This window comes from Oryzias latipes, chromosome 17, assembly GCF_002234675.1.
Source record: "Oryzias latipes chromosome 17, ASM223467v1".
In the NCBI taxonomy this organism is placed as follows: Eukaryota; Metazoa; Chordata; class Actinopteri; order Beloniformes; family Adrianichthyidae; genus Oryzias; species Oryzias latipes.
The window spans coordinates 29,837,268-29,864,507 of NC_019875.2; the positions used below are offsets into that span (position 1 = coordinate 29,837,268).

The window sequence follows — 27,240 nt, forward strand, 5'->3', positions numbered from 1 at the left end:
CCTCATCGCAGGCTAGACCCCCACCCCCTCAACCTAATATGAGGTTATATGAGGAAGGGGGTAAGTTGGGGACAGCTGGTAGACTGTCCCCCAGTGGTCAAACAGCTGTCCCCCAGCCCCCCCCCCCAGCAAAAGGGCCAGGGACACCCAGCCCAGGGGCCCCACCCCCGGAGGCGCCGACACCCCAGGCCCGGCACCACCCACTCCACACAGAGAGAGAGGAGCCAGTAAGCGTCCCCCCCCCCCCTGGAGCAAGCCCAGGCCCCCACCCCCAGACGCCGGCCCTAGAGGAGCTCTGGTCAGGCCTTGACGGCACCGAGGCAGCCAACCGGCCGCGGCAACCACCGATTGCCTCAGCGGAGACCCCGACTCGTCAGCCCCCCCGCCCCGTACCAATAATGGGCCCCCCTCCCCCCCAGAACGCCCCCCCACAAGACAGGGTCGACAAGCCCCCCACCCCACCCCATCCCAGACCTCGCAGCCGAAGCGGATGACACCCAGAGCGACCGGGGGCCCAGAGAGGGTTGTCCCGTCCCGTCCCAGAGCCAGGGAAGGGCCGATCCCAGCCCCAGGTGCAGATGGGCAGCCCATCCAGCGCCGCTGCCCCCCCCCCCCCCCCCCGAGCAGGGCCCCCCGCCAACCCCCCCCAGCACAGGCAAAGGGACCATCCCCCCAAGCCAAGCCAGACCCCCTACATCCCCCTTTATTCATTGCAAATAACGTGTCAGACATGGACCATTCCATCAGACGCTTGAGGTCCGTGGCGTTCTGGAGTGCCTGCATGTTTTTTATGGCATTCACCTTTCTGCTGTCTGGTCTGATGCCTTGGTTGGGAATAATGCGGGCCAAAAAATTGCTGCTATCACTGCTGTTAACACTAGTCTCTCTCGTAAATGAATCCCCGAGTCTCACCAGATCATATTTATGAAGTAAAGGTTTGAAAATAAGCCTTGAAATACTTAGTCCTCATAACTGTTGTAGCCTTCTTTTAAAATACCCCTCTAGGGTATATCTGAGTACTGTTTATTGCAAAACCTCCCAATTTTAAACAGGATCTTTGCCTTTTATCTTCACAGATGAGGGCACAGCCGGTGTGCTTTCTGTAACGTTTGCTTTAATGTGACAATCAGTGAGGTTTTTACAGATTTCAGAAATACAAGCAATGTACAGCATGTGAGGTGTCAGCACCTTTTTATATACATTCAAAGAAAAGTCCTCTCTCCCTCCCACTGGGACATCCTAGAGCCTAAATAGTTCCGTTCCATGTTGATCCCAACTCCACGGAAACTCTTGACTGGTAATTAAATAACCAAATATGCACTGCGTGGTGTAAAACCCAAAGTAAGACGACATCAGTGTGACTTCTGAGTTCAGGCTCCACTTTCAGAATCACAGAGTTACAATGGGCTCAGGGGTTTCCGCGTTCTCTATCAGTCTGTTGGTGTCGACCACATCCGGCTGAGACGGCTCGCTGTTGAAGTACAGAGGATTTTCAAAGGTGGGGAGAGGAATAGGAGACCTCTTGTAGAGGAAGAATCCAACAGCTATAAGAGCAGAGATGATGGCGATGAGCAGCACGACCACCAGGCTGGAGTGGACTCGACTGTTTGACAGTGTCGGATCTCTATGACGTTCTGCATATTTAACAAGAAAACATTTGACTCATCATTTCTATTCAGATTTGATCAAATGTTTCTAAAATTCAATCAAAGAAGTTCTCAAAGTCAGCTAAAGGTTTAACTCACCCGGGTCTAGTTCATCAAGGTGCATTACTAAAAAAAACAAGAAAAAAAAACAGTTTGTTAGATTCCATAGAAGATGGATGCATGAATGTCAATGTCACATGTACAACAGAATATATTGATTTATTTATTTTTGTACATAAGTCTTTTATTTGTTTTTGAGTGTTACCTTTCTACATGAATCCTTTATCTAATAGTAAAATGTTGTAATGGACATCCTTAAGCTTTTTCACATCCTTCCTAAAATGACCTAAAAAACAACAACTAACCGTTTTTTTATGCCACTTAATTTATTTTTACATGTAGTTTTCTTCTATAGAAATTTATTGTCAAAAAGCACTAAGAGGAATAAAATGAGACAGTTTGGGTCCGAGGCTGAATTAGAAGCTTGTTTTTTTCTAACTGGTGTGAACACAGAGAACTACGGAGCCCGTGTCCTGACATTAAGATATAAAAATATATCTTGTTCCCACAGATTAATATCTTGTTCCCACAGGTTATTATGTCGTTCGCACGAAATACTATTCCGTTCCCACAAGATACTATTGCGTTCCCTCAAAGTACTATTCCGTTCCCTCGAAATGATTAACTCGTGCGAACGCAATAATTATGTCGTTCGAACGCAATAATTAATCCGTTCGAACGCAATAATTATTCACGTCATAAGTCATTCAGGCAGATATGCTCTCTGTACGCCGGCAAAAGCTGCTTTCAGCGGTAACTTCCGTGTCTCTGTGACCCATATTCGTTCAAAAAAGGAACATGAAAAACAAAAATGATCACTTTATTACCGTCTCAATGAATATAAGAAAAATATCAAAAGATTTATGATAACTAGGCTGCTTTGTCATACGATAGCTCCTGCTAGGCTACTACTAGCGCCGCCGCAGAGCTCTCTGATGTATGCCGGCATTTGGGCAACTGGCTGGTCTGTTGTCAGACAGCTGATATTGTAGTTTAGGGTCGAATAGGAATAATAATATTCAGGACTTGTCTTTTATTAACTTTAGCAGTCAGTCGCTTTACATTCGAAGGCTATTAGGCTACATGCTAACTGACTAGCCGATTATTTCCTGTTATGAATTTACGTCAGATTTACAGCAGATACCTTCACATTTCTCTCTGTGTGTGTCTCATTACATTGCATTGAAGACACGGAGGATGTTTAGAGAACAGATTTATTTATTTTAAAAAGCACAGAAGCATCCATCGTATTCACGTTCACATCATCTGGTACGCCCTCAGTCATCTTGCTGCAAAAGCCGCTCCCTGCCGCTACTTCCGTGTCTCTGTGAGCATTCAATAGGGGTAAAAATAAAAGCAAGAATGGTCGATCTGTTATTTTCTCGATGAAAATCTGAAAAATGTCATATTAAGCTGGATGCTTCGCCTAAAGCACTTACCTTTAGCTTGTCTGGTCACCGTGTCCCTGTGACCAAGGTCTAACAACAAGACCAATGATTGGCCAGTGATTGGCAGCAAAGCACGCTGGGAAACGGGACGTACTGCTATTGTTGTTATGCTACAAGCTAAAGGTAAGTGCTTTAGGCGAAGCATCCAGCTTAATATATTTTTCAGATTTTCATCGAGAAAATAACAGATCGACCATTCTTGCTTTTATCTTTACCCCTATTGAATGCTCACAGAGACACGGAAGTAGCGGCAGGAAGCGGCTTTTGCAGCAAGATGACTGAGGGCGTACCAGATCAGCATGTGAATGAACGTGAATACGATGGATGCTTTTGTGCTTTTTGAAATAAATAAATCTGTTCTCTAAACATCCTCCGTGTCTTCAATGCAATGTAATGAGACACACACAGAGAGAAATGTGAAGGTATCTGCTGTAAATCTATGACATAAATTAATAACAGGAAATAATCGGCTAGTCAGTTAGCATGTAGCCTAATAGCCTTCGAATGTAAAGATACTGACTGCTAAAGTTAATAAAAGACAAGTCCTGAATATTATTATTCCTATTCGACTCTAAACTACAATATCAGCTGTCTGACAACAGACCAGCCAGTTGCCCAAATGCCGGCATACATGATCAGAGAGCTCTGCGGCGGAACTAGTAGTAGCCTAGCATGAGCTATCGTATGACAAAGCAGCCTAGTTATCATAAATCTTTTGATATTTTTCTTATATTCATTAAGACGGTAATAAAGTGATCATTTTTGTTTTTCATGTTCCTTTTTTGAACGAATATGGGTCACAGAGACACGGAAGTTACCGCTGAAAGCGGCTTTTGCCGGCGTACAGAGAGCATATCCGCGTGAATGACTTATGACGTGAATAATTACTGCGTTCGAACGGATTAATTATTGCGTTCGAACGACATAATTATTGCGTTCGCACGAGTTAATCATTTCGAGGGAACGGAATAGTATCTTGTGGGAACGGAATAGTATTTCGTGCGAACGACATAATAACCTGTGGGAAAAAGATATTAATCTGTGGGAACAAGATATATTTTTATATCTTAATGTCAGGACACGGGCTCCGTAGAGAACAGATTAAAGGTTATTTCAGTGGCAGAGGCCTTGGAAACACGACACGTAGAGTTTGTTTTCACTGGTCCTTCAAAGCCAACTCTCTATAGAGTTCTCATATAACACATATATTTGATGAAATATGAGAAAACTGGTGAAACAAACACAGGAAAGAACGGAGGCCGTGTTCTGACATGGAAAAAATAAAATGTATCTCATTCCCACAAATTAATATTCCGTTCCCATGAAATAATACAAAATATTTAATTCGTGCGAATGAAATAATTAATTCGAGCGAACGAAAAAATTATTCATGTCATAAGTCATTCATAAACACGGATATGCTTTTCATCCTGCCGCAAAAGCCTCTCTCAGTGGTAACTTCCATGTCTTTGTGACCCACATTGGTTCAAGAAAGGAAAAAGAAAACAAGAATGATCAATTTATTACTGTCTCAATGAATATAGGAAAAATATCATGAGATTTAGGACGCCCAAGCTTGCTGTTTGCCACACCAAAGCGATTCTCCGTACATGGCTCCTATCTCTGCCACAGAACTCTTTAGCTTGTCATGCCGGCAATAGATGGCCAGCCAGCTGCGGAATGGGATAATGTAGTTTAGGGTCAAATAGGAATAATAATATTATATTAATAATATATAGCACCACGTAAGAGCACCACTGATGCCATTTTTGCTTTGAGAATGTTGATGGAAAAGTACAGAGAAGGTCAGAAGGAGCTGCATTGTGTGTTCGTAGATTTAGAGAAGGCGTATGACAGGGTGCCGAGGGAGGAGCTGTGGTACTGCATGAGGTCGTCTGGAGTGGCAGAGAAGTATGTCAGAGTAGTTCAGGACATGTATGAGAGAAGTATGACGGTGGTGAGATGTGCTGTAGGTCAGACAGAGGAGTTCAAGGTGGAGGTGGGACTACACCAAGGATCAGCTTTGAGTCCTTTTTTGTTTGCTATGCTGATGGACAGGCTGACAGACGAGGTAAGACAGGAATCTCCCTGGACAATGATGTTTGCGGATGACATTGTAATTTGCAGTGAGAGTAGAGAGCAGGTGGAGGAACAGCTAGAGAGGTGGAGGTTTGCTCTGGAAAGAAGAGGCATGAAGGTCAGTCGTAGTAAGACAGAATACATGTGTCTGAACGAGAGGGATCAAGGTAGAAGCGTTAGGTTACAGGGGGCTGAGGTGAAGAAGGTGCAGGAGTTTAAGTACTTGGGGTTAACAGTTCAGTGTGATGGGGATTGTGGAAAAGAGGTGAAGAGGCGAGTGCAGGCAGGTTGGAGCGGTTGGAGGAAAGTGTCAGGAGTGTTGTGTGACAGAAAAGTGCCAGCAAGACTCAAAGGAAAGGTGTACAAGACAGTGGTGAGACCAGCTCTGCTCTATGGGTTAGAGACGGTAGCAGTGAGACAGAGACAAGAGGCTGAGATGGAGGTAGCAGAGATGAAGATGTTGAGGTTCTCCTTAGGAGTGACCAGGTTAGACAGGATAAGGAACGAGTACATCAGAGGGACGGCTCATGTTGCCTGTGTTAGCGACAAAGTCAGAGAAGCCAGACTGAGATGGTTTGGACATGTTCAGAGGAGGGATAGTGGATATATTGGTAGAAGGATGTTGGAGATGGAGCTGCCTGGCAGGAGGGCAAGAGGACGGCCAAAGAGGAGATACATGGATGTCTTAACAGAGGACATGAAGTTGGCTAATGTTAGGGTAGAAGATGTTCATGATAGAGTGAGGTGGAAAACGATGATTCGCTGTGGCGACCCCTGATGGGAAAAGCCGAAAGAGAAAGAAGAGGGTCAAATAGGAATAATAATATTATGGACTCGTCTTTTATTAACATACTCGTTAGCAGTCATTTTACAATCGCAGGCTACATGCTACGTATCCCATCATGCATCACACATATCCCATCACACATATCCCATAATGCATCTCGACCAATCACCGTGGCCCTGTAACTGTGATCCATTCAAAGACAATGGGACAAATGATAAGCTACGTAGCTTGTAGGCTACTAGCCTTCGGATGTAAAGTGACTGCTAAAGAGAACTGTATGTTAATAAAAGACAAGTCCTGAATATTATTATTCCTCTACGACCCTAAACTACAATATCCGCTGGCTTTCCGCCTACCAGCCAGCCAGCTGCCCGAATGCCGGCATGACAAGCAAAAGAGCTCCATGGCGGAGCTAGGAGCTATGTCTGGACTCCGGTGAATCGCTGCTGCAAGCTTGGGCATCCTAAATCTTTTTATGTTTTTCTTATAGTCGTTGAGACAATAATAAATGGATCATTCTTGTTTTTCTTTTTCCTTTCTTGATGGAATGTGGGTCACAGAGACATGGAAGTTACCGCTGAAAGAGGCTTTTGTGGCCGGATGGAGAGCATATCCGTTTTTATGAATGACTTATGGACTTATGACGTGAATAATTATTTCTTTTGCACAAATTAATTATTTCATTCGCACGAATAAAATATTTCGCGGGAACGGAACATTATTTCATGCGTACGGATATTAATTTGTGGGAACGAGATATATATATTTTTTCCATGTCAGGACAAGGGCTCAGTCAAAGAGTATTTCTTTGGGCCTCCTGCTGGATGGATAACCATAGAATCATTGCAGCTCCTTTCCAGATGGTGACACAAATTTAAGAGTGGTGAGGAGTTTTACCTTTATAAGTTTTACAGATGTATGATTTGTCATGCCATCTTCGACCTGTAGTCCAAGATCCATCTGATGTCATGATTGCTCCATATTCAGAATCGGGCTCTTCTGGAGCCCAGTTGGTGAAAGTCATGAATGAATAGTCCAACCAAAGCCACTCCCCTGAAAAAGAAAAACAAACAGGCGGAGCCAAGGCACCCTTTTGTTTAATCAATTTTTAATTTGACTTCATTAACTCTTTAGTTCACAGAGCCAACGATGCGTACCCTTGTGCGTTTTATACAGGCCAATCCAGAAAGAGGTGTGAACATCCTGAAACATTTCTATGTTGCTTTTGATGAACTGTTGCTCTACAGGATCTTCAATGCTTGCTAAAATTCCACCTTAAACAAAACAAAATCAAAATATTTAACACATTTTTCTGTAGTTTCACTCTTGTTAAAGCCTTAGTCACATGTACCCATACGAGTGCTACAGGTTTTTTGGTTATTCGGGTCAGTGGAGGGTCCAAAGAGGAGCAGCTGCATCAGAAGGGTAGCAGCTCATATGACCACCTCAAGGGACGTCATGAAAACGGAACGTACAATTGTTGTGTGTGCGTGAAGTTTATAATGAAGCGTTCGTAGGGATGATACGGAATTCTTACGCTTACTCTAGTCATCGGTAAGGTTTGAGGACTGACTCCTTACTGACCGCGCATAAATGCAGCAATCACAAGGAGTGATTTTGATATGTTGTTGCCCGTAGCACGCTCGTAGGATGTTCAGACAAAGTAAACTCTGATTTCCTCATTTCTGAAGGTAAGGCTGCAGCAAGGAGCGCTCACAAATCCCGTGAACAGCTCTAACGGGCTGCTTGCCCAGGATTTGGGCGGGTTACACCTGCGTCTCTCCTACTTCACCCTTACATGTTATAAAAGTGATCACTACGACCTATTGCTGGCACCATGCCCATAGAAAAAATGTGCGAGAAAACCTTCGCTCTAAGGGTTCACTGGACGGTCTATGACCTGGATATCTCACGCGGGTCACCTGGTTTGCCCATTTTCCGCCCTGCAGTCAGCCCGTATCCCCCCGTAAGGACAGTTGTGACTAAGGCTTAAGCAGCAACATCAACAGCGTCTCGTACCGTGCCTGACACAGCTGCTAGCTGCGTCTGCCCATTCAATCTCCTCGGTGACAAACAGATAACAATAACCGTAAAACGGCATCCAGGTGTAGCTCTCCTGGTACTCTACATTAGTGTCTTCAGGACATCTCCCAAAAAATTCATCAGTGTCTGGCAGAGGAACATCTGGAAAAGACAAGTGAAATGTTTATCGTTGATTTGCAAAGTATGATATATAAAATGTATGTTTTCTGGCATTACGGTGGAAACCTTTACAGTGTGATTTTTCATAGAATCTGAACCAAATGATTCTCAAAGTCTCCATCTTATCTGAACTAGTACCTAATCAATATGAAGACCACATTTTAAAAGCTATTGGGTCAAATAAATCAGATTAAAGGAGTCACAGAAGTAGGTTTAAAAGTTGTGCTCTGGACTTGGTTTTTAAAGTTGAAGACGTTTCAACTCTTATCCAAAAGACTTTGTCAATTCTGAAATAGCTGGTAAAAGAGCTGGTTTATATGCGCCCATGGGGGAGGAGTCAGACCTGAAACTGCATCTACAGCAGTGTTCTGAAACCCAAACAGATCAAATCAGTTACCCCAGACCTTAACAGCTGAAAGATATGACCAGGTTGGGGAGGGTATCCACTGTCTCCCCAACTCCAGCTGAGGACAAAGGACTCTTTACGATCTGTAACCATGTAGTCTCCCCCATGAGCACATTTAACCCTTGTGCTATCTTAGATGACCCCCCCCTTACATTGACGTGTTCTTCCTACCATGACAAAGGTGGATAAAGGGTGGAAAGATTTCATGTAATCCATGGACACCAGTGCAGTTCACTAATCATTGAAGAAAAAAGGTTAAGCGCACTGTCTAGTGGATCTAGATGACCCAACTCCCAACGTTAAAGTGCCTAGGATAGCACAAGGGATAAACCAGCTCTTTTAACAATTACTACTACCAGAACTATTTTATACATTACAACTACCATTACTATTTTACTATTTCAGAATTAAATAAGAAGAAATAAGAGGTGAAACGTTTTCAACTTTAAAAACCAAGTCCAGATGACAACCTTTAAACCTACTACTATGATGGAATCAACCTGGATGAATGAGAGTCTTCATAGACATGATATAAAGGAGTTAAAAGGCTTCAATAACACTGTCAAAACTTGTAATATTTTCATGGACTCGAATCAGAAGATTTGATGCTCAGCTAACTCTGCTGTTCTGGTGAGGAGCGATCAGCTGGCAGCGGTGTTCCTTTCTTAGTTTTGCAGCTCTGCAACTGGCAGTTTCACAAACAGTTCCCAATGGGCTGCTCTCTCTGCAGCCCATTTACTGCTAGAACATTTTGAACTCATGGACCAACTTAGCCCGACAAAGGTTACTAGCTTACTTTTTCTTGAGCAGACGTTGATTTGTTTTGGTGACTTGAAAAAGTCTTTAAAGTTTCATTTCAGTCCGTTTTTTTATTCTCTGTGCATGGCGTAAATGTAAATACCTGTCGTCTGCATACAAAGACTCTTCATGGTCTGGTTGCAGAAAGCAGTCCTCCAGTTTCCGTCCTGGTCCACGTACACACATGGCCGGTCTCTGCTCGGCTCCAGCTCAGCCCACTTGGCAAAACTCATGTGCCAGCCGTCAACATACTTAAAAGAGCCTCCAGTCTGAAAGCAGGTTAATTCACATGCAGTTGGGAATCACTTTAGGTCAAAACATCTACTTTAATTACTGGTTCAATGATGTAAGTAAGTTTTGCTTTCTGTGCTTCTGAACTGGGTTTTTAGTCAGTTGCTCACAGCTTTCTACCTTGTTTTTGTTGATTCCAATCCAGAGTGGAGCTTTAAGGGTAAAAGCCAGCAGATCAACCTGAGCCTTCATCAATTCACTTCGAATGCTGGCCAGGTTGGCGTTGTCAGCTTTGCAGGCCTTCATGGCGTCCTCCCAGGTGAGGTTCTGAGGTAGAGCCTTGATGCTGTCGTTTCCCAAGCGTGTGTAGATGTTTGGGTTTATGGATTCGCCTTGGTCTTGTGTTGATTCATCTGTGCAGGACCAGACCAAAAATGCAAACAGCAACGGGTTATTACTTCATCTTTACCCATTTAGTTGGTGTCACTGTGAGTTCATTTCTGAGGCATTCTTGTCCAAACCAAAGGAAGCTGCTCGTCAGAGTTTTGGCAGATCTCACTGAGCTTTTACTGCCCAGAAAAACACAGAGACGGATATTTTGATGTAAACTTTAAAAACATTACATTTAACTTACCAAGTTTTTTTTGACAGATAAATCCATAGGTGTCATTGCAGGATTTAATAATCCATTTACCGATCCCACTGGAAACGTTGCTGCTCATCATCACACAGTCTTCCTGGTTACAAACGAAAGGATTTCAACAGAAAAGCTTCATCTGTTGTTTGCAAAGGGCTTTGTGTTTGTTTAACATGTTTTCTTCAACGGAAATTCACAGAATTGAGTCAGGTGTGTTTTTACCTCGCCCCATCTCTGATAAAACATCCCAGGACGCCGCTGGTTTTTCTAAAGAGAAGAACAGGATTCGGATTGGTCTTCAGTTTGAAATCCTAGTACAGATGAAACATTGATCTTTAAGATGCTCAGCCTTTCTGGCGCCCAACAGCTGCTGGCCTGCTTAGTTTCCACATTTCCCAATATCCGTGCCGCTGGTCACCAACTTTATCTGTGTTCGGTCAACGAGTATTTGGAAGACTTGGGCATCTTGTCTGCATGGATGCCACTCCTTATCATTCCAAAACACACTTTATCCAGGTGATCCTGACAGTGTTCAGAAAGATAAGCAGCTCTCAGGTGCCCAGAGAGAAGCTCCTTGGAGCCAAGTGACAGCCTCAGGGCTGTGGCGATAAGGGGGTTGTCTGGGGGTGAGTTGCTCACTATCTCAGGCTCCACCCATCACCTTTATTTTTTTAAACCATCCCATCGCTCACATGTTTACTGCCCCTCTGGAGTCTGGTGCCACGGCAACCCCCTGCAGGTAGTTGGGGGCTTGTGTGTGTCATGATTTTGCTGGTCCCTCTGTCTCCCTCTTCTGGTCATGGCTGCCCCTGCAGTACTCTGGTCTCCACAGGTGAGCTGGACTACTGGCAGTGACTCCAGACACACCTGTAACCCACCTCCACTCACCTAGGTTCTATTTAAGACTGTTTTTTTCTTTTCTTTTCTTTACCAGACCTTACCTGCCAGTCCATCAAATAACACCTTGTGGCATTGAGCCCGATCCATTCACCATTGTGCTATCTTATGGGGTCCAGATGACCCCATCCTTACATTGACGTGTTCTCCCTACCATGACAAAGGTGGATAAAGGTGGAAAGCTTTCATGTAATCCATGGACACCAGTGAAGATCACAAGTCACTGAAGGAAAAAGGTTCAGTGCACTGTCTAGTGGGTCTAGATGACCCAACTCCCAATGTTAAAGTGCCTCAGTGGGGTCATCTGGACCCCACAAGATAGCACAAGGGGTTAAGAGATTACTTTTGCCCCTAAAAGTTATCTATTCTACTTGTTACCTTCTTCTTCTTCCAGCCTGTTCAACCCCTGAGACACCTCCCCCTTTTGGGACACCACCCTCACAAACTTCTGGCTGGGGTGAGTCTTCCTCTATGACAATAAACTGTTCATCTGGCAGCTTCCTGCTCCTTTCACCATGACATTATCCTGTGGCGACCAAAAGAGTCTTTTTCTGAGGCCAGGTGGGCTCAGGTACGGCCCACAGGTGGGCTGAGCCGGCCAGTCATTCACTGAAGAAACGTTTTGTCTCATTTGTGTGAGACATGCAAATAGAAATATTTGTATTATTCATGTAATAATACATATTAATATATCCGCCTAACTACCAGCAACACAAATGAGTCTTGTGTAGTGGACAGACTACTGAATGGACTCCTTTTAGGATCTACAGAGGACATTTGGGGCTTTTTAATGATACCAAATGTGAAGGGACGGAGCTCTGGGAATTGTGTTTATTTTGGTGAATTGGAAACTAATTTTGACTGAAGAAAAAAATGTTATTTGCTAGTCAGCAGATTATTTTATGGGAATACTGTATACATTAGTATTTTTCGATTCATATTAATAGATTATTAATACTATACATACACATCCCAATGCATTCTTTATACTTACATTATAACCCCAGTTAGTGTAAGAGCGACTGCTTCCATCGGCCCAGTAAAATCCGTCCTGGTTTAAACAGCTCAAACCGATCCAGAAGTTTGATGCCAAGTTTGATGCAGCTTTTATGGTCAGAAATGCTGCAACAGATAAAACGGTGGAGGCGTTCAAAGCAATCACTCGGCTGTTTTTGATAAAACTGCTTTTTCTTCTTCCAAAGAATGGAGACACAAACCTTGGACTTGTCTGGAGGGAACAGCGACTAAGGTGCTGCGCATCCGGATGCACTGCTTCCGCGCTTCCTCCCAGGTGGCTTTACGGTCACTGATGATGTTGTAACACTACCAACAGTGGAAGAACATCAGTTAATGTCAAGTTCCAAGAGCGATTTTAGGTGATATACAGTACAGACAAAAAGTGTGGACACATCTTCTCATTGAATTGAATGGGAGGGTGTGTCCAAACTTTTGGTCTGTACTGTATCTACCTTTTATGATAATTTGTGTGTGTGTGTGGGGGGGGGGGGGGGGGGGTGAGCAGCTTTCTCATGCTACGTTCACACCGGCTTTCAGAAATGTGCGTTCAAGCGACCGCTTCCCACCAAGAGTGTGTAAACATGCATATATACACATTCCAGGCTCATGCGTTATAAATGTTTACACGTCGCTATGCAAGTTTTAAAGTCAGTTTTCTGGCTCAACGTTAATTCATCAAAGCACCAACCATTTAAAAATTGATCATGAAGAAAAAATAATAATTGCAGTTTGTGCTTAGTGGTAATTATGGCAAAAGATATGTGTCAAAAAGAAAACAATCGGGCACAAATAAATACTTTGTACACAGCCTTGCAAAATAATATGAATACAGCATTTGGTTTCTATGTTCGACATGTCTGTTTTGAAAAAAACGCCTTTTATTTATTTTAAATACAACTTTCTCCCATTACATTACTGTCAAAAAGACTTCACCGGTTTATTCTGTTTTATATTGAAACACGAAACTTTGATTCAACAAAGTGTGCGCAATGGCAGGTGTAGTGGCACTCTCTCTGCTCGTCTTTCTCTTGTACCACCGTTTGAAGCCTGTCCAGCAACTGTTATTTGAAACGCGAGTGAGACGTGTTCTTCATCAACTTTTTATTCCTAAAAAAAAAATTACACGAACACACGGTCAAAAAAACGACATCAATCAACAAAGAGTCTCGCCAACAGCATCTCTGTGACGTAGCGTTATTGAATTGGAAGTTGAACCAATGATTATTTAAATTAACTATTAAATGAAAACAGTGCACTTGGCTTCAACAATAACTATTAAATATAAACCGTGAATTCGGCTCCAACAGCAGGAAAAAGAAGAAAGATTTCTGACCTTTTTGTCAAACTTCATCCATGGCGGAGTGCAGCCTCCTTTGGGGGGTGCAGTTGGAGCTGCAGTGGTGTTCACGGGAGGGGAGAACGTCCGTTTGCAGATGGACTGAAGTTCTCTGCCACAGTTGTAGGTGCTCCAGAAACCTGTCACAGCAGAAGTCAGTCGTCTCTGTTCGGCCTCAGCTGTTGCCGCGGGAACACTTGGTTTGGTTCTCACCCATCTGATACTTCATGGAAACGCAGTTCTGATCATAGGCCGTGGTACTTGGCTGATCTTGGTCCCATTGCTGGAACAAGATTGGAGATCCATCCGTCCACCTTAAAACGCACAATTCACTACAACTTACTAGGGATTTAAAACGGTTCAACCTACAACCACTGTTCAAAGGTGATTCAATTGCTCCATTCTAAGTATTTAGTCTCTGAGTTCTGAAACCATTGACTTTATCTGAGAACTGGACCGAGTGACCCCTCCCCCTGGTGTTCCGAACAGGAAGTACCTGCTGGCTCCAAGAAGCCAAAATCCCACAGTCGTCTATAGAGAAATAAACTGCTGTTACTCAGTCGTACTATTGGTAAGATTAAACGTTCTGGATCTGATAGATTTATTTAACATCTTCTTGATGATCCTCTTTCTTCTGTAGTTCAAGTTAATCAAGTTATAAACGGACCAATCAGATGCCTCAATAACAGTAGGAGGAGCCTGCTGGTCCTCAGATTCAAAACGTTTGACAGATTGCATGTAGCCTGCTTTCAAGTGGTGGGGGCGGGGCCTTCTGACAAGCTCACTCCTGATTGGTGAGAGTGGTTGCCGTAGAAACGTCGACTCAGATCGACTCTACAGATCAGTGCTCGCTTACAACAACTGGCTCCATTATGTCAGTGTCCTTATCGCATATCACTCTTAACCTGGGTGATGTTAAACTCACTTGCTCCAGTTCTTATATCCAGTCAATGTCTAAAACCAAGTATTTATTATTATTTCCTGTTTTTAACACCTACCAATAGGATCCGTCTAGATCTACTGACAAACCGATGTAAAAAGCGCCATAGCTCCTGGATATCTGTGGACACAAACATTGTACACAAATACATTACAAGCACACAAACCTATAGAAACACAGATATGTGTGTATTCTTTTGTACCAGTTTCCATAAAAAGATGTTTTCTGCCAAACTGCCAATGGATGCCAGGTCAGCGTGATGCCGCTGGCAGAAATGACGAGCGTCCTCCATGGACCGCGGCATTGTGTTAATAAAATACTCTTTTCCTTTCCACTGAATCCAGCCGTCAGCAGTCTTGTTGTAGTCTGGAAAGATTTATAGGAGAGTTTTAAAAAGAAAAGTGGAGTTTGGAAAACTATTTAGTTTTAAAATTCTTATTTGATTATTTATTTGAAGTCAAAGGAATAATGTTTTCGGGGCTTTTAGTGTATTTCATATTTATATGTGAATATGTATGTATATGTATATTCATATTAAACCATTGCACGCCATTATACAGTGATATGAGAAAGTTTGGGCACCCCTGATCATTTTCAAGATTTTCTTCATAAATCATTGGTTGTTCCCATCTTCAATTTGAGTTAAATATATCGTAAAGCAGATGAACACAGTGATATTTGAGAAGTGAAATGAAGTTTATTGGATTTAAAGAAACTGTCAATTCAGCTGTCAATATCCACTGTGAGGAATATAGTGAGAACATGGAAGACCACAGGCACAGTTCAAGCAAAGGCCCAGAGTGAACGGCCCAGAATAATCTCTGATAGGCAGAGATGAAGGATGGTGAGAACAATCCAACTCAACCCACAGATCAGCTCCAAAGACCTACAACGTGATCTGGCTGCAGATGGTGTCACTGTGCATCGTTCAACCATTCAGCGCACTTTGCACAAGGAGATGCTGTATGGAAGAGTAATGCGGTAGAAGCCTTTTCTGTGCACATGCCACAAACAGAGTCATGTGAGGTTTGCTAAAGCACATTTGGATAAGCCAGCTTGATTTTGGAACAAGGTGCTGTGGACTGATGAAACTAAAATGGAGTTATGTGGACAGAACAAGGGACGGAATGCTTGGCAAACAAAGAACACAGCATTCCAAGACAAACACTTTCTGCCCACAGTCACATTTGGTGGCGGTCCCATCATGCTTTGGGGCTGTGTGGCCAGTGCAGGTACTGGAAATCTTGTTAAAGTTGAAGGTCGCATGGATTCCAGTCAGTATCAGCAGATTCTTACAAACAATGTTCAAGAATCAGTGACAAAGTAGAAGTTGCGCTGGGGCTGGATACTTCAACAAGACAATGACCCTAAACACTGCTCTAATTCTACAAAGGCCTTCATGCAGAGGAATAAGTCCAGTGTTCTGGAACGGCCATTTCAGTCCCCAGACCTGAATATTATTGAAAATCTGTGGTGTGGTTTAAAGCGGGCTGTCCGTGCTCGGAAGCCATCAAATCTGACTGAACTGGAGATGTTTTGCAAAGAGGAATGGTCCAAAATACCTTCAACCAGAATCCAGGCCCTTATTGGAAGCTATAGGAAGCCATTGGAGGCTGACACTTCTGCAAAAGGAGGATCTACTAAATACTGATGGCATGTTTCTGTTGGGGTGCCCAAATTTACCCACCTGCCTATTTTTGTTTAAGTAATTATTGCACAGTTTCTTTAAATCCAATAAACTTCATTTCACTTCTAAAATATCATAAAATATAAAATATCACTTGCTATGCAGTATGATATATTTAACTGAAATTGATGATCTGAACAACCAATGATTTATGAAGAAACATCTTGAAAATTATCAGGGGTGCCCAAACTTTCTCAGACCATTATATTTTGGGTTAGACTCTAACCCAAAATATAATGGCGTGTAATGGTTTAACCCAAATTATAACCGTATGGTCTAACGGTTAGATCATTGCATACGGTTATATTTTTTGTTAAACTACTACATGTTCTAGTTACTGGGTGTTATTGGTTGTTTGCAGGTAGACAGAAGAGACTTACCTGTTACAGTATTATTTGGAGGCGCTTTTGGAGTCACCCCTGGACACAACACAAACACATCATTCCCAACCGGTAAGAAGACGTTTTGGCAGAAAGATGACTATTTTATTTGGTGAAGTTAAAAGCTGATTCCATATTGAGGATAAATATTGAGGGCCATAGAGATAAAACCTTTTTTTTGTTTGTTTTTTACTTTACCTGCACGGATCTGACACAGCCAGTCGTTGTAACTTTCACAGTTCGCATCGTTCCAGGAGCCGTTCTCGTCCCAGCTGTACAATTGCACTTCAGCACAGGATTCTGCGTTGTTGTGGTTATTTGGTTCTCCTTCCTGCCAGTGCAGAAAGTTTACCTGAAAAATGAAAAGAAAAATGAAGGCATCTGATCCAATCCTGTACATATTGGATATAACTGTATTGAGGGGCACTGGGGGCAAACTAGTTTACTTACTGGGCTTCCGTCACTCCATACATAACCAGTGTTTGGGTCAGCAATGTGAAGCCCAATCCAAGCTTTTCCACCTCTGTCGGAAGCAAAAGATGTCATTCCAAATGTTTTTGGTTCTAACCAAATCTCCTGCTTTGTTTTCTCCTCACAACACATAAACAGCTTTTTGAATCAGATGTTTTCACCAATGTAATGTTTGCATGTGCAGAGATAAGTAAGACAGTGTTACATTGTCAGGAAATACTCTGAATGCTTCCTCAGTTGAAAACGAAATGTTTTCCTGATAAAGCTGTTGTTTGTCTCCACCAGAAAGTTGTCTCAAATGTTAGATTTCAACAAAGAGACCCATTTTTTGTGTTGTTTCTCTCATTAACTTTTTGTGGTTGTTTCTGTGACAGTTTACCTTCTGGAGATCAGGTCTGCCTGGCTGTGGATGCTCAGCAGATCTCCCCCTATGGCCCTGCAGTAATCTCTGGCCTCAAACCAGGTCTTCTCTTCTGAGCGAGGTCCTGTGAAAAACTAAAAACACCAAGTTCCTCAGAAAAACGCAAAAAAATGCGACTTTGATACACAACTGGAGGAAAGAAAGTACTATCTCATGGGAATCAAAGTATCCGTATTTAATCGACTCAATGTGTTGTTTCTGTGTGTGTGTGTGTGTGTGTGTGTGTGTGTGTGTGTGTGTGTACTGTTTATACAAATATGTCCATAATGAGAAGTTATAATGTCAAGAAAATCGCATTGTCTTCTGTTATTTTCTGTATTTACCAATCCATCTATGATTTCACACCTTTCATAGATTTAATAAACTTATGTATTTTTATTTATTGGTTAAAATTGCTGTCAATTAAACCAATCAATCAATAAATCAAGTTTAATCACTGAGAAGCTGATGCTGTCAAACCAGAAGTCACTTCCTGTCTGTGAATGTTCTCAGAAATCTGATGTCAGAGATGCGTTTAGGAACCTTTTAAGGATTTCCCCCACAATCCCTTGCTTGAAAGTCAGAGATTCTTGCAGTGGCCCACAGAGCTTTTAATATTTTATTTTTAAAAGAAAAACAGTCCAATCTAATTTTGTAACCTATTTCCATGTACTGCATGGCAGATCCTGTTTCCTGTCTGTGACCCGTCTCATACCTTGTAGCAGATGTTTCTCGATCCCACCCGAGTCCAGTCCTCTGCACACTGCGGGGGGGTCTGAGTCGGTGGTGGAACCGTCAAAACCGCTCCCTCTGCCTGGTGCTTACAAATGTATTTCTCCTTATTGGTGCATGGAAGAAGATCCCAGAGCCCGGCGGAAATCCCAGTTGCCATAGCAACACAGCCTTGTGCGTGACCTTAAGATTTTAGGGAAACTATGTTCAGGTGTTGTGTCATTGATAAAAATGTACAATGATAGAGTTTGTGTTTCCCGCACCGGGCATCCCTGCATTCCAGTGAGTGAACTTTACTTGATCCGTGTTGGTCCACACAAAAACATCAATGTTCTTCTGGTTGGAAAGCCCCAACCAGAAGTTTTTCTCCGGTCTCTGTCCCACCAAGCTCACCAGGAAGGCGTTGTCCACCCTGCAGACACAGGGACGTCTTCAGGGACGCCGCGCAGCACAAACGTGCTTGACATTCGGTTAAAGAACAGCGCTGACATCCTCACCCGTTTGAAACATCCACCAGGTAGGAGTTGGAGGTCTTGCAGTCGTCCTTAGCCTCATCAAAAGTCTTTGTTTCAGTTCCTATGAAGTAGCAGTAGGAGCCGTGCTTTTTCCATCCCTGAAACAAAAATTAAGTTATGGCATGAACCAAGGAGTTTAAAGGAACAATTGTGAGAGAGTTTTTCTCAAGATTCTTTGTTTTTATTGTTTGTCAATGGTTACAAGTTAAAAACCTCATACTGTGTTCAGTATGATTACCCCTTTTTCGAGAATTTACAGAACTACAATAGCCATACAATACAATACAATAGCCACAATAGATCCATTAAGCTTTTTTTGCCTGCTGAACCAAAAGAAACTAAATATCTTTCTACTTCATTTAAATTTATTTTTCCTAATTTTGTAATTGTTTTAAGTCTCTGTACTTATAGAAATCCCCTGCTGTGGATTGGCTCTTCATAAATGTAAGTTGATGTTTTACATTTTATTCATATTGATTTCTTAAGCTGAATTGATGACAGGAGTCAGATGTGAGACACTGAGATGCAGTTTTTAGTAAACTTGCTCACTGCTTTGCAGCCGATGTTTAAGTCGACTTCGTCTCCGGTTCTTTCAGAAGAACTTTGCTTCATGCAAATAAATCCATGCTTCTCCTCACAGTAGCGGTCTGCCCAGTTGCCGTTCTGCAAGAAAAAGACAATAAATCTTCACATATTTTTTTGTTTTTAGAATTAAAAAAAAAACACCCGAAGAGAAAAACCTGAGCTTTGGTCCCAACTGTACCTACGTGTGGATACGGGCCGTCTGTGAGTGTAAAATGGTCAAACCTGTACAGGTCACCTGCGTGACCTCTACAAAATATCAAGGTCATAGAAGCTCAGTGAACCCATAGAGAGAAAAAGTTAATGCACATGTTTCTACAGTCTTGCTGCGAGTGACAGGTCACAGTAAACACTTAACACGTAAGAGGGAAGTAGGTGGGTCGTACACATTTTTCAACGCCCCCCCCTCCAAACCCTGAGCACGCCCCTTGCTGCAGCCTAACTGTTACAAATGAGGAAATTAGAAAATCAGTGCAGTCAGTAAGGAATCAGTACTCTCACCACGGCAACAACTAGGTCAGGGGTCGGGAACCTTTTTGGCCAAGAGAGCCATAAATGCCACATATTTTGAAATGTAATTTCGAAAGAGCCATACAATAATGTAGTGTCTCTTTCCCACACTGAGGCACTGAGACTTAACCTCTTTTAAGATTCTTTATTCTGGTTACTGCAGACCGCAACAAACGCCGTACAATTAATTCAGCAACTTCTGAATCTCTCCCGCCGAGACGAGAGCGCTTCTCCCAACTTTATCTTCACCTGCTCCCGCTCCAGCCCTCCCCTTTCCCTTATTCGGCCCATAGCTGAACCCCATTGGTCCAAACTACCTAACAACAGGCTGAGCGACAGAACTGAGAGCCAATCAGATCTCTGCTTGACGCGTTCAATGAACTCCAGAACTTTTAACGCGGCCCAACAGCCATCCAACTCAGTCCGCGACAATTTGTTTAAAACTAAATATACAAATGAATGTGTGCATTTGATTTAATTTCAACATTTTTAAAGTACAATAAGTCTGTGGATTCTTTTTAATAACATTGTTATTCTGTTGCTAATAAATGATGAGTATTTCTCGTGGTAGTTTTGCTGATGGTCTAGTCTGGTTGATACGTGGTGAGTTTCTGCTTCGTTCAGGCGTTGAGACTTTAAACGTGATCGTAGGTCTGAATGTTCTGTAGATGTGACAAAGACTGCTCACATGCAGACCTGGAGCCAAACATATACTCACGCTGCAGTGAGTGACGGGCAGTGGGTTTTACGTTTTTATAATCCCTGCGCGATTCACCTGCTGCCTGTCCCCACAACCCCCCACCCTCTGCTTTCTTCCTCACACATCCCGTCCCCGCATCTGCGCGCTCTTTCTCAGAGACGGGAGCGCGCAGTTTTAGGCACGTCAATTCACAGGTTTCCAGCTGGTACAAACTCTGTGAAATAATAGATAATAGTAAACTGCTAGCGCTGGCGCAGATTTCTCTCTCTAAGCACTGTTACCACTGCGCGCCTCTGGCATCGCATCGCGCCCGAGAAGGACTGGTCTAATGAAAAAAAAAACTATAATTAAAGATTTGTCTGCGAGCCACATGTGACCATCAAAAGAGCCATATATGGCTCGCGATATAGGTTCCCGACCCCTGAACTAGAGTGTGGCAAAGCAACACCACACGACACCCGTATGTCAGAAGTGTGTCCGACTTCCATTAGCCTTACAAATGCTTCACAGTATAGTTACCCCAAGTACGACAATGGAACGTTCCAATTTCATGAGGTGGCCGTACGACACACCTGTGCTCCCCTTCAGATGCAGCCGCTCCTCCTTATGAAGCTCCACAGACCCGGACCACCCAAACACCAGCAGCACCGGTGCAGGTCAACCCCCCATACGTGTGCATGTGAATGAGGCGTTGAGCTACGTTCAAAGTGGCCTCTGCAACGGGCGATCAAGCAGCCACCTTCAAGGAAGTCCATGTACATGTGCGTAGATTTCAGGGTAAGCAATCGTCTTCTGTGTTCAAAACACGCATGTTCACGTGTAGCTACACACATTGTAGGTCAGTTTTCGGGCTCATGCGACCACTGAAGCACATTTAAAGTTAAACCAGAAGGAACTTTGACCAACCAGCAAGTCCTTCACATATCAGAATAGAGCTATGAAAAAAAAAAACACCTGGAGCAAGATTTATCAGATTTACAGCATTGTGACATTTGGCACCAAAACTCCCAGTGTGAATGTAGCTTAAAGAGCTGTATGAGGCTAAAGGCCGGTCCAGGTTTGACACGAAGGACAATTCCAACATTGATGTAAACCGGGGTGGGCAAACTTTTTGACTTGTGGGCCACAAAGGGTTCTAAAATGTGACAGAAGGGCCGGACTAGGAGCTGATCAGTGGAGTGTTTTGGTAATCTACCTCATAAAAGAAAGAAATAACATGGAATCTGGACGAAAAAATGCTTTAATTAGGAAACACTTGGAAAAACAGAATGTGGCGGCCATCCACTCAATTGTTAGAAAATATTAAATGATTTATTTGCTCCAGTCTTTATGCTACATTTCAGAACAGTGGCTTTTGTTCTCATTTTAGTACCAATGGTACTAAAACACAAATTTGGAGAAATGCTGTGTTCATGTGGTGTTGGAATGATCGTAAAAATGACTATCAGACTCGGAAAACACACGTGAACTTCATGGATTATCAATTTAATTTATTTTAGTTTGGCGGGCCAGATTAAGTAGTTTAACATGTGGCCCCCCGGGCCGCAGTCTGATGTAAACCTTCAACGTTAAAGTGTGGGTGTCCCTAAATCCTGACATGTGTCATATAGATCAGTGTCTGCTGCGTACCTCTCCTCTCAGAAGGACACAGTTTTCGCTTGTAGACTTCAGCGGTTTCCCAAATTCCCAGCTGGTGAAGGTGACGGTGGAGTGGTCGCTCCACTCGAACAGCCCCTCTGTGCTTCTGTCGTTCAGTCCGATCCAGAGCTCGTCGCTGGACGCTGCACACAGTCACAGTTTCAGCATCCAGACCCTCCGTTCTTTCTGCTTCAGGTCACAATTCGTTTGATTTGTATTTCTTATCTCACAGGGACGGATTATGAAAACAGTGGTGGGTCTTTAAGATTCATAACATATTTTTAAATGATTTTCTAACCAGTTTTATATGTTTGTAAAAATTGTACATGAATGAGGTTATCTAAAGAAAACCTTTGTTAAAAAGGAGGATTTAAATTACAAGGAAAAGAGTGTATTTCCGAAGGTGAAAGAACAGCTTCTGTCGACTATAAATCATTTCCATTCATGTAAAAATACAAACAAAAGAGAAAATGTATTTATCACAAACCATAACCCAGCTGGGAGATGACGAAGCTTTGGTCCTCCACATTGTAGATGCTGCTGAGGTCCCCGCCCTCCTTGCGGCACTCCTTTAGGGCGTCTGCCCATGTCAGCAGTGTGCGGTGAAGGTGGAAACAGTGGCCATTGTAGGGGATCCAGGGGTCTGAGCAAAAGCCCTCTTCAACTAAAGTTGGAGAAAACCAGACTGTTAGAAGGGACGAATATCCATCTGGAAAAGGGGGAGAAACCAATGAGTACCATGAGGGGGAGCCGGGGGGATGCCGCCTTTGTAGCAGATGTAGCCCATTTTTTTGGTGCAGGAGGAACTTTCCCACAAAAACTGACCACTGGAGTCCAGGAGTCCACAGTTGTGTCCCGGATTGGGCTGCGGGTTTCCTGAACAGAACAACAGCATTTGAAGTCAAAGCTAAAGTGTCATGCCGACGATACGCAGTTGTATTTATCCATGAAGCCTGACCAGAATGACCAGATAGAGAAACTGAACGCCTGCATCAGAGACATCAATACCTGGATGACAATTAATTACCTCCTCTTGAACCCAGAAAAAACTGAGGTCATTATACTTGGTCTTAAAAACCTCAGAGATACTCTGTCTGCTCAGATCGTCTCCCTGGATGGCATAAGTATAGCCCCCAATTCCACAGTTAGAAACCTTGGGGTTTTATTTGACCAGGATTTATCATTTAAGGCTCACATATCTCAGGCGTATAGAACTGCCTTTTTTCACCTGTGGAATATTGCTAAGATCAGAAATATACTTTCTAAGAGTGATGCTGAAAAACTCATCCATGCATTTGCTACGTCGAGGCTGGATTACTGTAACTCCTTGTTAGCAGCGTGTCCTAAGAGTTCCTTAAGAAGTCTCCAGCTTGTTCAGAACGCAGCAGCTAGATTGTTAGCTGGAACTAGCAGAAGAGATCACATCACTCCTGTGTTGGTTTCACTTCACTGGATCCCAGTTGATTCTAGAATCAAGTTAAAGATCCTCCTGTTAACCTAGAAGGCCTTACATGGAATGGCCCCGTCCTATATTAAGGACCTCATTGTACCTTACCATCCAATCACAACACTTCACTCACTAAATGCAGGACTGCTTGTGGCTCCTAGAATTTGATTTTCATTACTTATTGAATTCTATGACTTTATATTATTTATGATTCATGTTTATTACACAGTTACTGGCACAAAAATCCCAACACAAAGTGCATGAAAACATGAAAAACACAGTCATCACCCGTTGAAAAGAATAAATCCGTGTGCTAGCCTTTGTGTGTGTGTGTTTGTGTGTTTGTGTGTTTTTGTGTATGAGTGTCTGTGTATGTGTATCTGTGTGTACTGTCTGTTTGTGTATTTTGTGTACAGGGTCTGAGTTGTTCAGATGTAAAGATCAGTCGAAACTCACCGCTGTCCCATTTCAGGTACCGGAAAGGCTTCCCATCGGTCCACTTCCAGCCGTGCTCTGTGTCCAGAACCAACCCGATCCAAAGTTTGTTTCTGCCAGATCCCAGAAGGGCTGCGGGTTTGTGTGTTTGTGCATCAGAGGACAGAAAAGGAAAAGCAGATAGTGAACACTTTGTTCCTCTTTCTGTATTGCTCAACAACAGGCCTGGAACAGAAACCCTCTCGCTCTACACTCTTTCATGACATTTATCCTAAACATTATTTAAAGTCTTCAATGGGATTAGATTTTTGTTTAAACCTTTGAACTCTGTCCTTGAGTAGAGTTCTATTGAAAACAGCAGTACTGAACGTCTGTTTTAAAGTTTTATCCTCTACAAATGGTGTTCTAACTCGAGGCTCTCGTGTCGTAGTGCAAAGATTGGAAATGACTCTTTTAAAGGAGATCTTTTTGAAAGTCCTTCTTTTGAACACTTGCAGCAGTTTGCATGATAACAAGAACCGTTGAACCAGTAGAGTTTAGGGAAGCTGTTCTGCTCTTGGTGACTTGGTTTTCTATTCTTTGAAGAGGTAAAAATCCCAGTTTGTCCAGTGCCTCACTGCTTCCGTGGAGTTGGTGGGCGGTGGTAAAGGTTCCTCACCTGAGATCACGGCCTGCTGGACGGGGTCAGTGATGCTGAGCAGGGAGGAGGCCTGCTGTTTGCAGCTGGCGTCGGCCTGCGCCCAGGTCAGCGCCGACTGCGTGTTGATCTGGTAGTAGGTTCCCGTCACCACCTCTTTGCTCCAGTGCTCTGTGGCTGCGCAGATGAACAGACAGTTCCAACATCCATCCCGAACCACTCGCTCACCCCCCCACCCCCCCACCTGCATGCTAGCATGTTTAACTTGAAGATGCTGGTGTTTCTGTGACACTCACAGGAGCTCGGGCAGTACCCCCACTGTTCGTGCTCGTACTTGGTTTCCACCGCGCACCAGCTGCGCTTTGTTTTGGAGTCGAGGGTGGTGCAGTCTCCGTACCAGCGGTCTTTGTACAGAAAGGGGAACATGCAGATCTTTCCAAAGGCATTTCCTCCAATGCTGTACAGCTCTGGAGGACAGAGGGGTTTGTTATGGAGACTGAAAAGCAAAACTGGAGAAATGTTGCATCGCATGAGGAGTTTGCAGAGGTTCCTTGTTGGAATTTGTTTGGCTTTCACCCTCATCTCCCCCGTTAGTGCACTATCAAGGACACATTTTCAGTCTGTTCGAAGCTATTTTTACACAATCCAGGGCTCTGGAAATTTCGCAGAAGTCTCTGCAAAAACCCAGTGTTCATCGATGCTCATTCGATAGGTGAATATGGACCACAATGTTGAACAATTTACAGATTGAAAAAATGTATTATTATAAACCCTCCAGATTTTCATCATCAGAACTCAGTGGATTTATAAATATTCTTCTCAAATGTTCATATTTATTTAATGTATGGCGCTTTCAACCTTTACAGTCACAGTCCCATTCACCTATGCACACACTGATGGCAGCTCCACTGCCAACCTCTGGTGCCAACCTTCAACCAGAGGCAAGACGTGGTTCAGTGTCTTGCCCAAGGACACTTCAACACAAGGGAAGGCAAGCAGGAATTGAACCTGCCAATTAGAGGTTGACTGTCCTACCGCTGGCCCACAGCCGCCCATGGTGCAGTGATAAGTGCATTTTTACTGTTTTAAAATGAATGAATAGTGAGCATGTGTCTGAAATGCATTAATCCAGGACACTGAAAAGTCCCAAACTACCCAGCCTTTCAGGGGTTAGGGACCAGTGAGGGATTCAGACACAACCTTTATCTTTGCTTCTGACATGTGACCACAACAGTCGCTGTGGCTTCTGGAACTGACAGACATCTCAACCTGAGTTTGACGTCTGAAGCAGCTTCAGGAGGAAGGAAGGCTGTGAATAGTTTGGGAAAGGCTGTTCCTCCTACCTCTGTGTGTCCTGGTGCAGGCACCGCTGGCCGTGTCCGTGATGGTGATGTGGTTGTTCGGTCCGACGGTTTTCGACAGAGCAATGGTCCCGTCCGATTTAACTTCCATGTAGAGCGGCTGGCCTCTGAGGGCGAGCAGCGTGTCGTTCTTGCATTCCCACCGTTGCAGGAGGCTCTTCTCGTCGCAGTCATACTGGTTCACTTCACTCCCCACGCTTTTACCCTGAGCCCCCAGACATTTTTTGGTGGAGGTGACCAACAGGCGGTTGCCGGTGGTCCAGCGCAGGTCCAGGCAGCGGCTCAGTCTTCTCACCAAACACAGTCCTGTGGCCTTGTTGGTGAGGGAAAACGGGGAATCTGCAGAGACAACCTCTAGTTAGAAACTACAATTTCAATTTGACAAACAGTTTGGGTTTATTCGTCAATTTTGACTTTCTCAAGTTTGCATTTTAATAATTATTAGGGTCAAACGTTCTGCAGCCTTAAGTCTCTGATTCTGTTCAGCTATTTAAAGAAGAGGCATGTGAAATGCATAAATGCAAAACAGATGTTGAATAAATAAAGAATCTGCATGAAAAGAAAACCCAAACACACTGCATGAAAAGCATGAAAAACCATAAAGATTGCACCATTTTCTGCTGCAGCTGCAAACAGAGTCGCTGTGATGAGGAGCACAACGGCGGCCAGAGCTTTCCGCAGAGTCAGCATTCTTCAGACGGCTCTCCAGACAACATCCACGCATTGCAAGCAGAGGACATGTGAGCGTGGACATGAAAAGGAGGCAATCTTAATACCCAGCTGACCCATGCCTCTGCCCCCCCCCCCCCCCCCCCTCATTGAGAAAGCGCAGTGTCACCGATTGGCACATCTCAGCGTTCTGCTTCCAGCTACAGGAAGTCAGGTTGAAATGATCCACACAGCAGCTTCAGTCATCAGCTGAAGAAAACATCTCTGATATTATGAGGCAACTTTATAGTGTTTGATGACCGAACGTTCACATTCAGGTCAGGAATTGAACCACAGCAGAAGCTGAAATTTCTGTTCAACTGAAGCCAACAGGACTGAAAAATATGAAGATTAAAAAATTGTCTTCTATTGATGAAAAATGTACAAAGAGGCTAAATTAGGAGGGAAACAATCCCACATTTTAATAACGTGAACACTTTGATTCTAAAGATCCACTTTGGTGGGATGTGTTTGATTAGGCATGTGACAGTTGGGGGGGGGGGAACTTCTTTGATTCAGCAGAAGTAAAGATCTGCAGCAGAGTCTCCTCTGA

At 43.5% G+C, this 27,240-nt stretch overlaps 1 protein-coding gene across 1 annotated transcript; it reads right to left on the bottom strand.

Moving 5' to 3' along the window:
* Positions 1–1,094: 1,094 nt before the first annotated feature.
* Positions 1,095–26,725, bottom strand: LOC101163769 (macrophage mannose receptor 1). The gene is made up of 31 exons (XM_023965118.1): positions 26,591–26,725; positions 25,962–26,318; positions 24,915–25,085; positions 24,640–24,795; positions 24,003–24,113; positions 22,838–22,975; positions 22,587–22,763; positions 22,091–22,242; positions 19,219–19,332; positions 18,652–18,767; positions 18,418–18,566; positions 18,138–18,337; positions 17,402–17,517; positions 17,002–17,074; positions 16,750–16,903; positions 16,552–16,590; positions 14,687–14,850; positions 14,543–14,604; positions 13,758–13,858; positions 13,542–13,684; positions 12,409–12,514; positions 12,186–12,313; positions 10,517–10,561; positions 10,292–10,394; positions 9,838–10,070; positions 9,530–9,695; positions 8,040–8,204; positions 7,178–7,294; positions 6,918–7,073; positions 1,746–1,772; positions 1,095–1,634 (listed from the first exon to the last, which is right to left on the bottom strand). Exons 1-31 carry the CDS (start codon positions 26,667–26,669, stop codon positions 1,390–1,392), a joined length of 4,263 nt encoding a protein of 1,420 aa, XP_023820886.1. The 5' UTR covers positions 26,670–26,725; the 3' UTR covers positions 1,095–1,389.
* Positions 26,726–27,240: the final 515 nt, after the last annotated feature.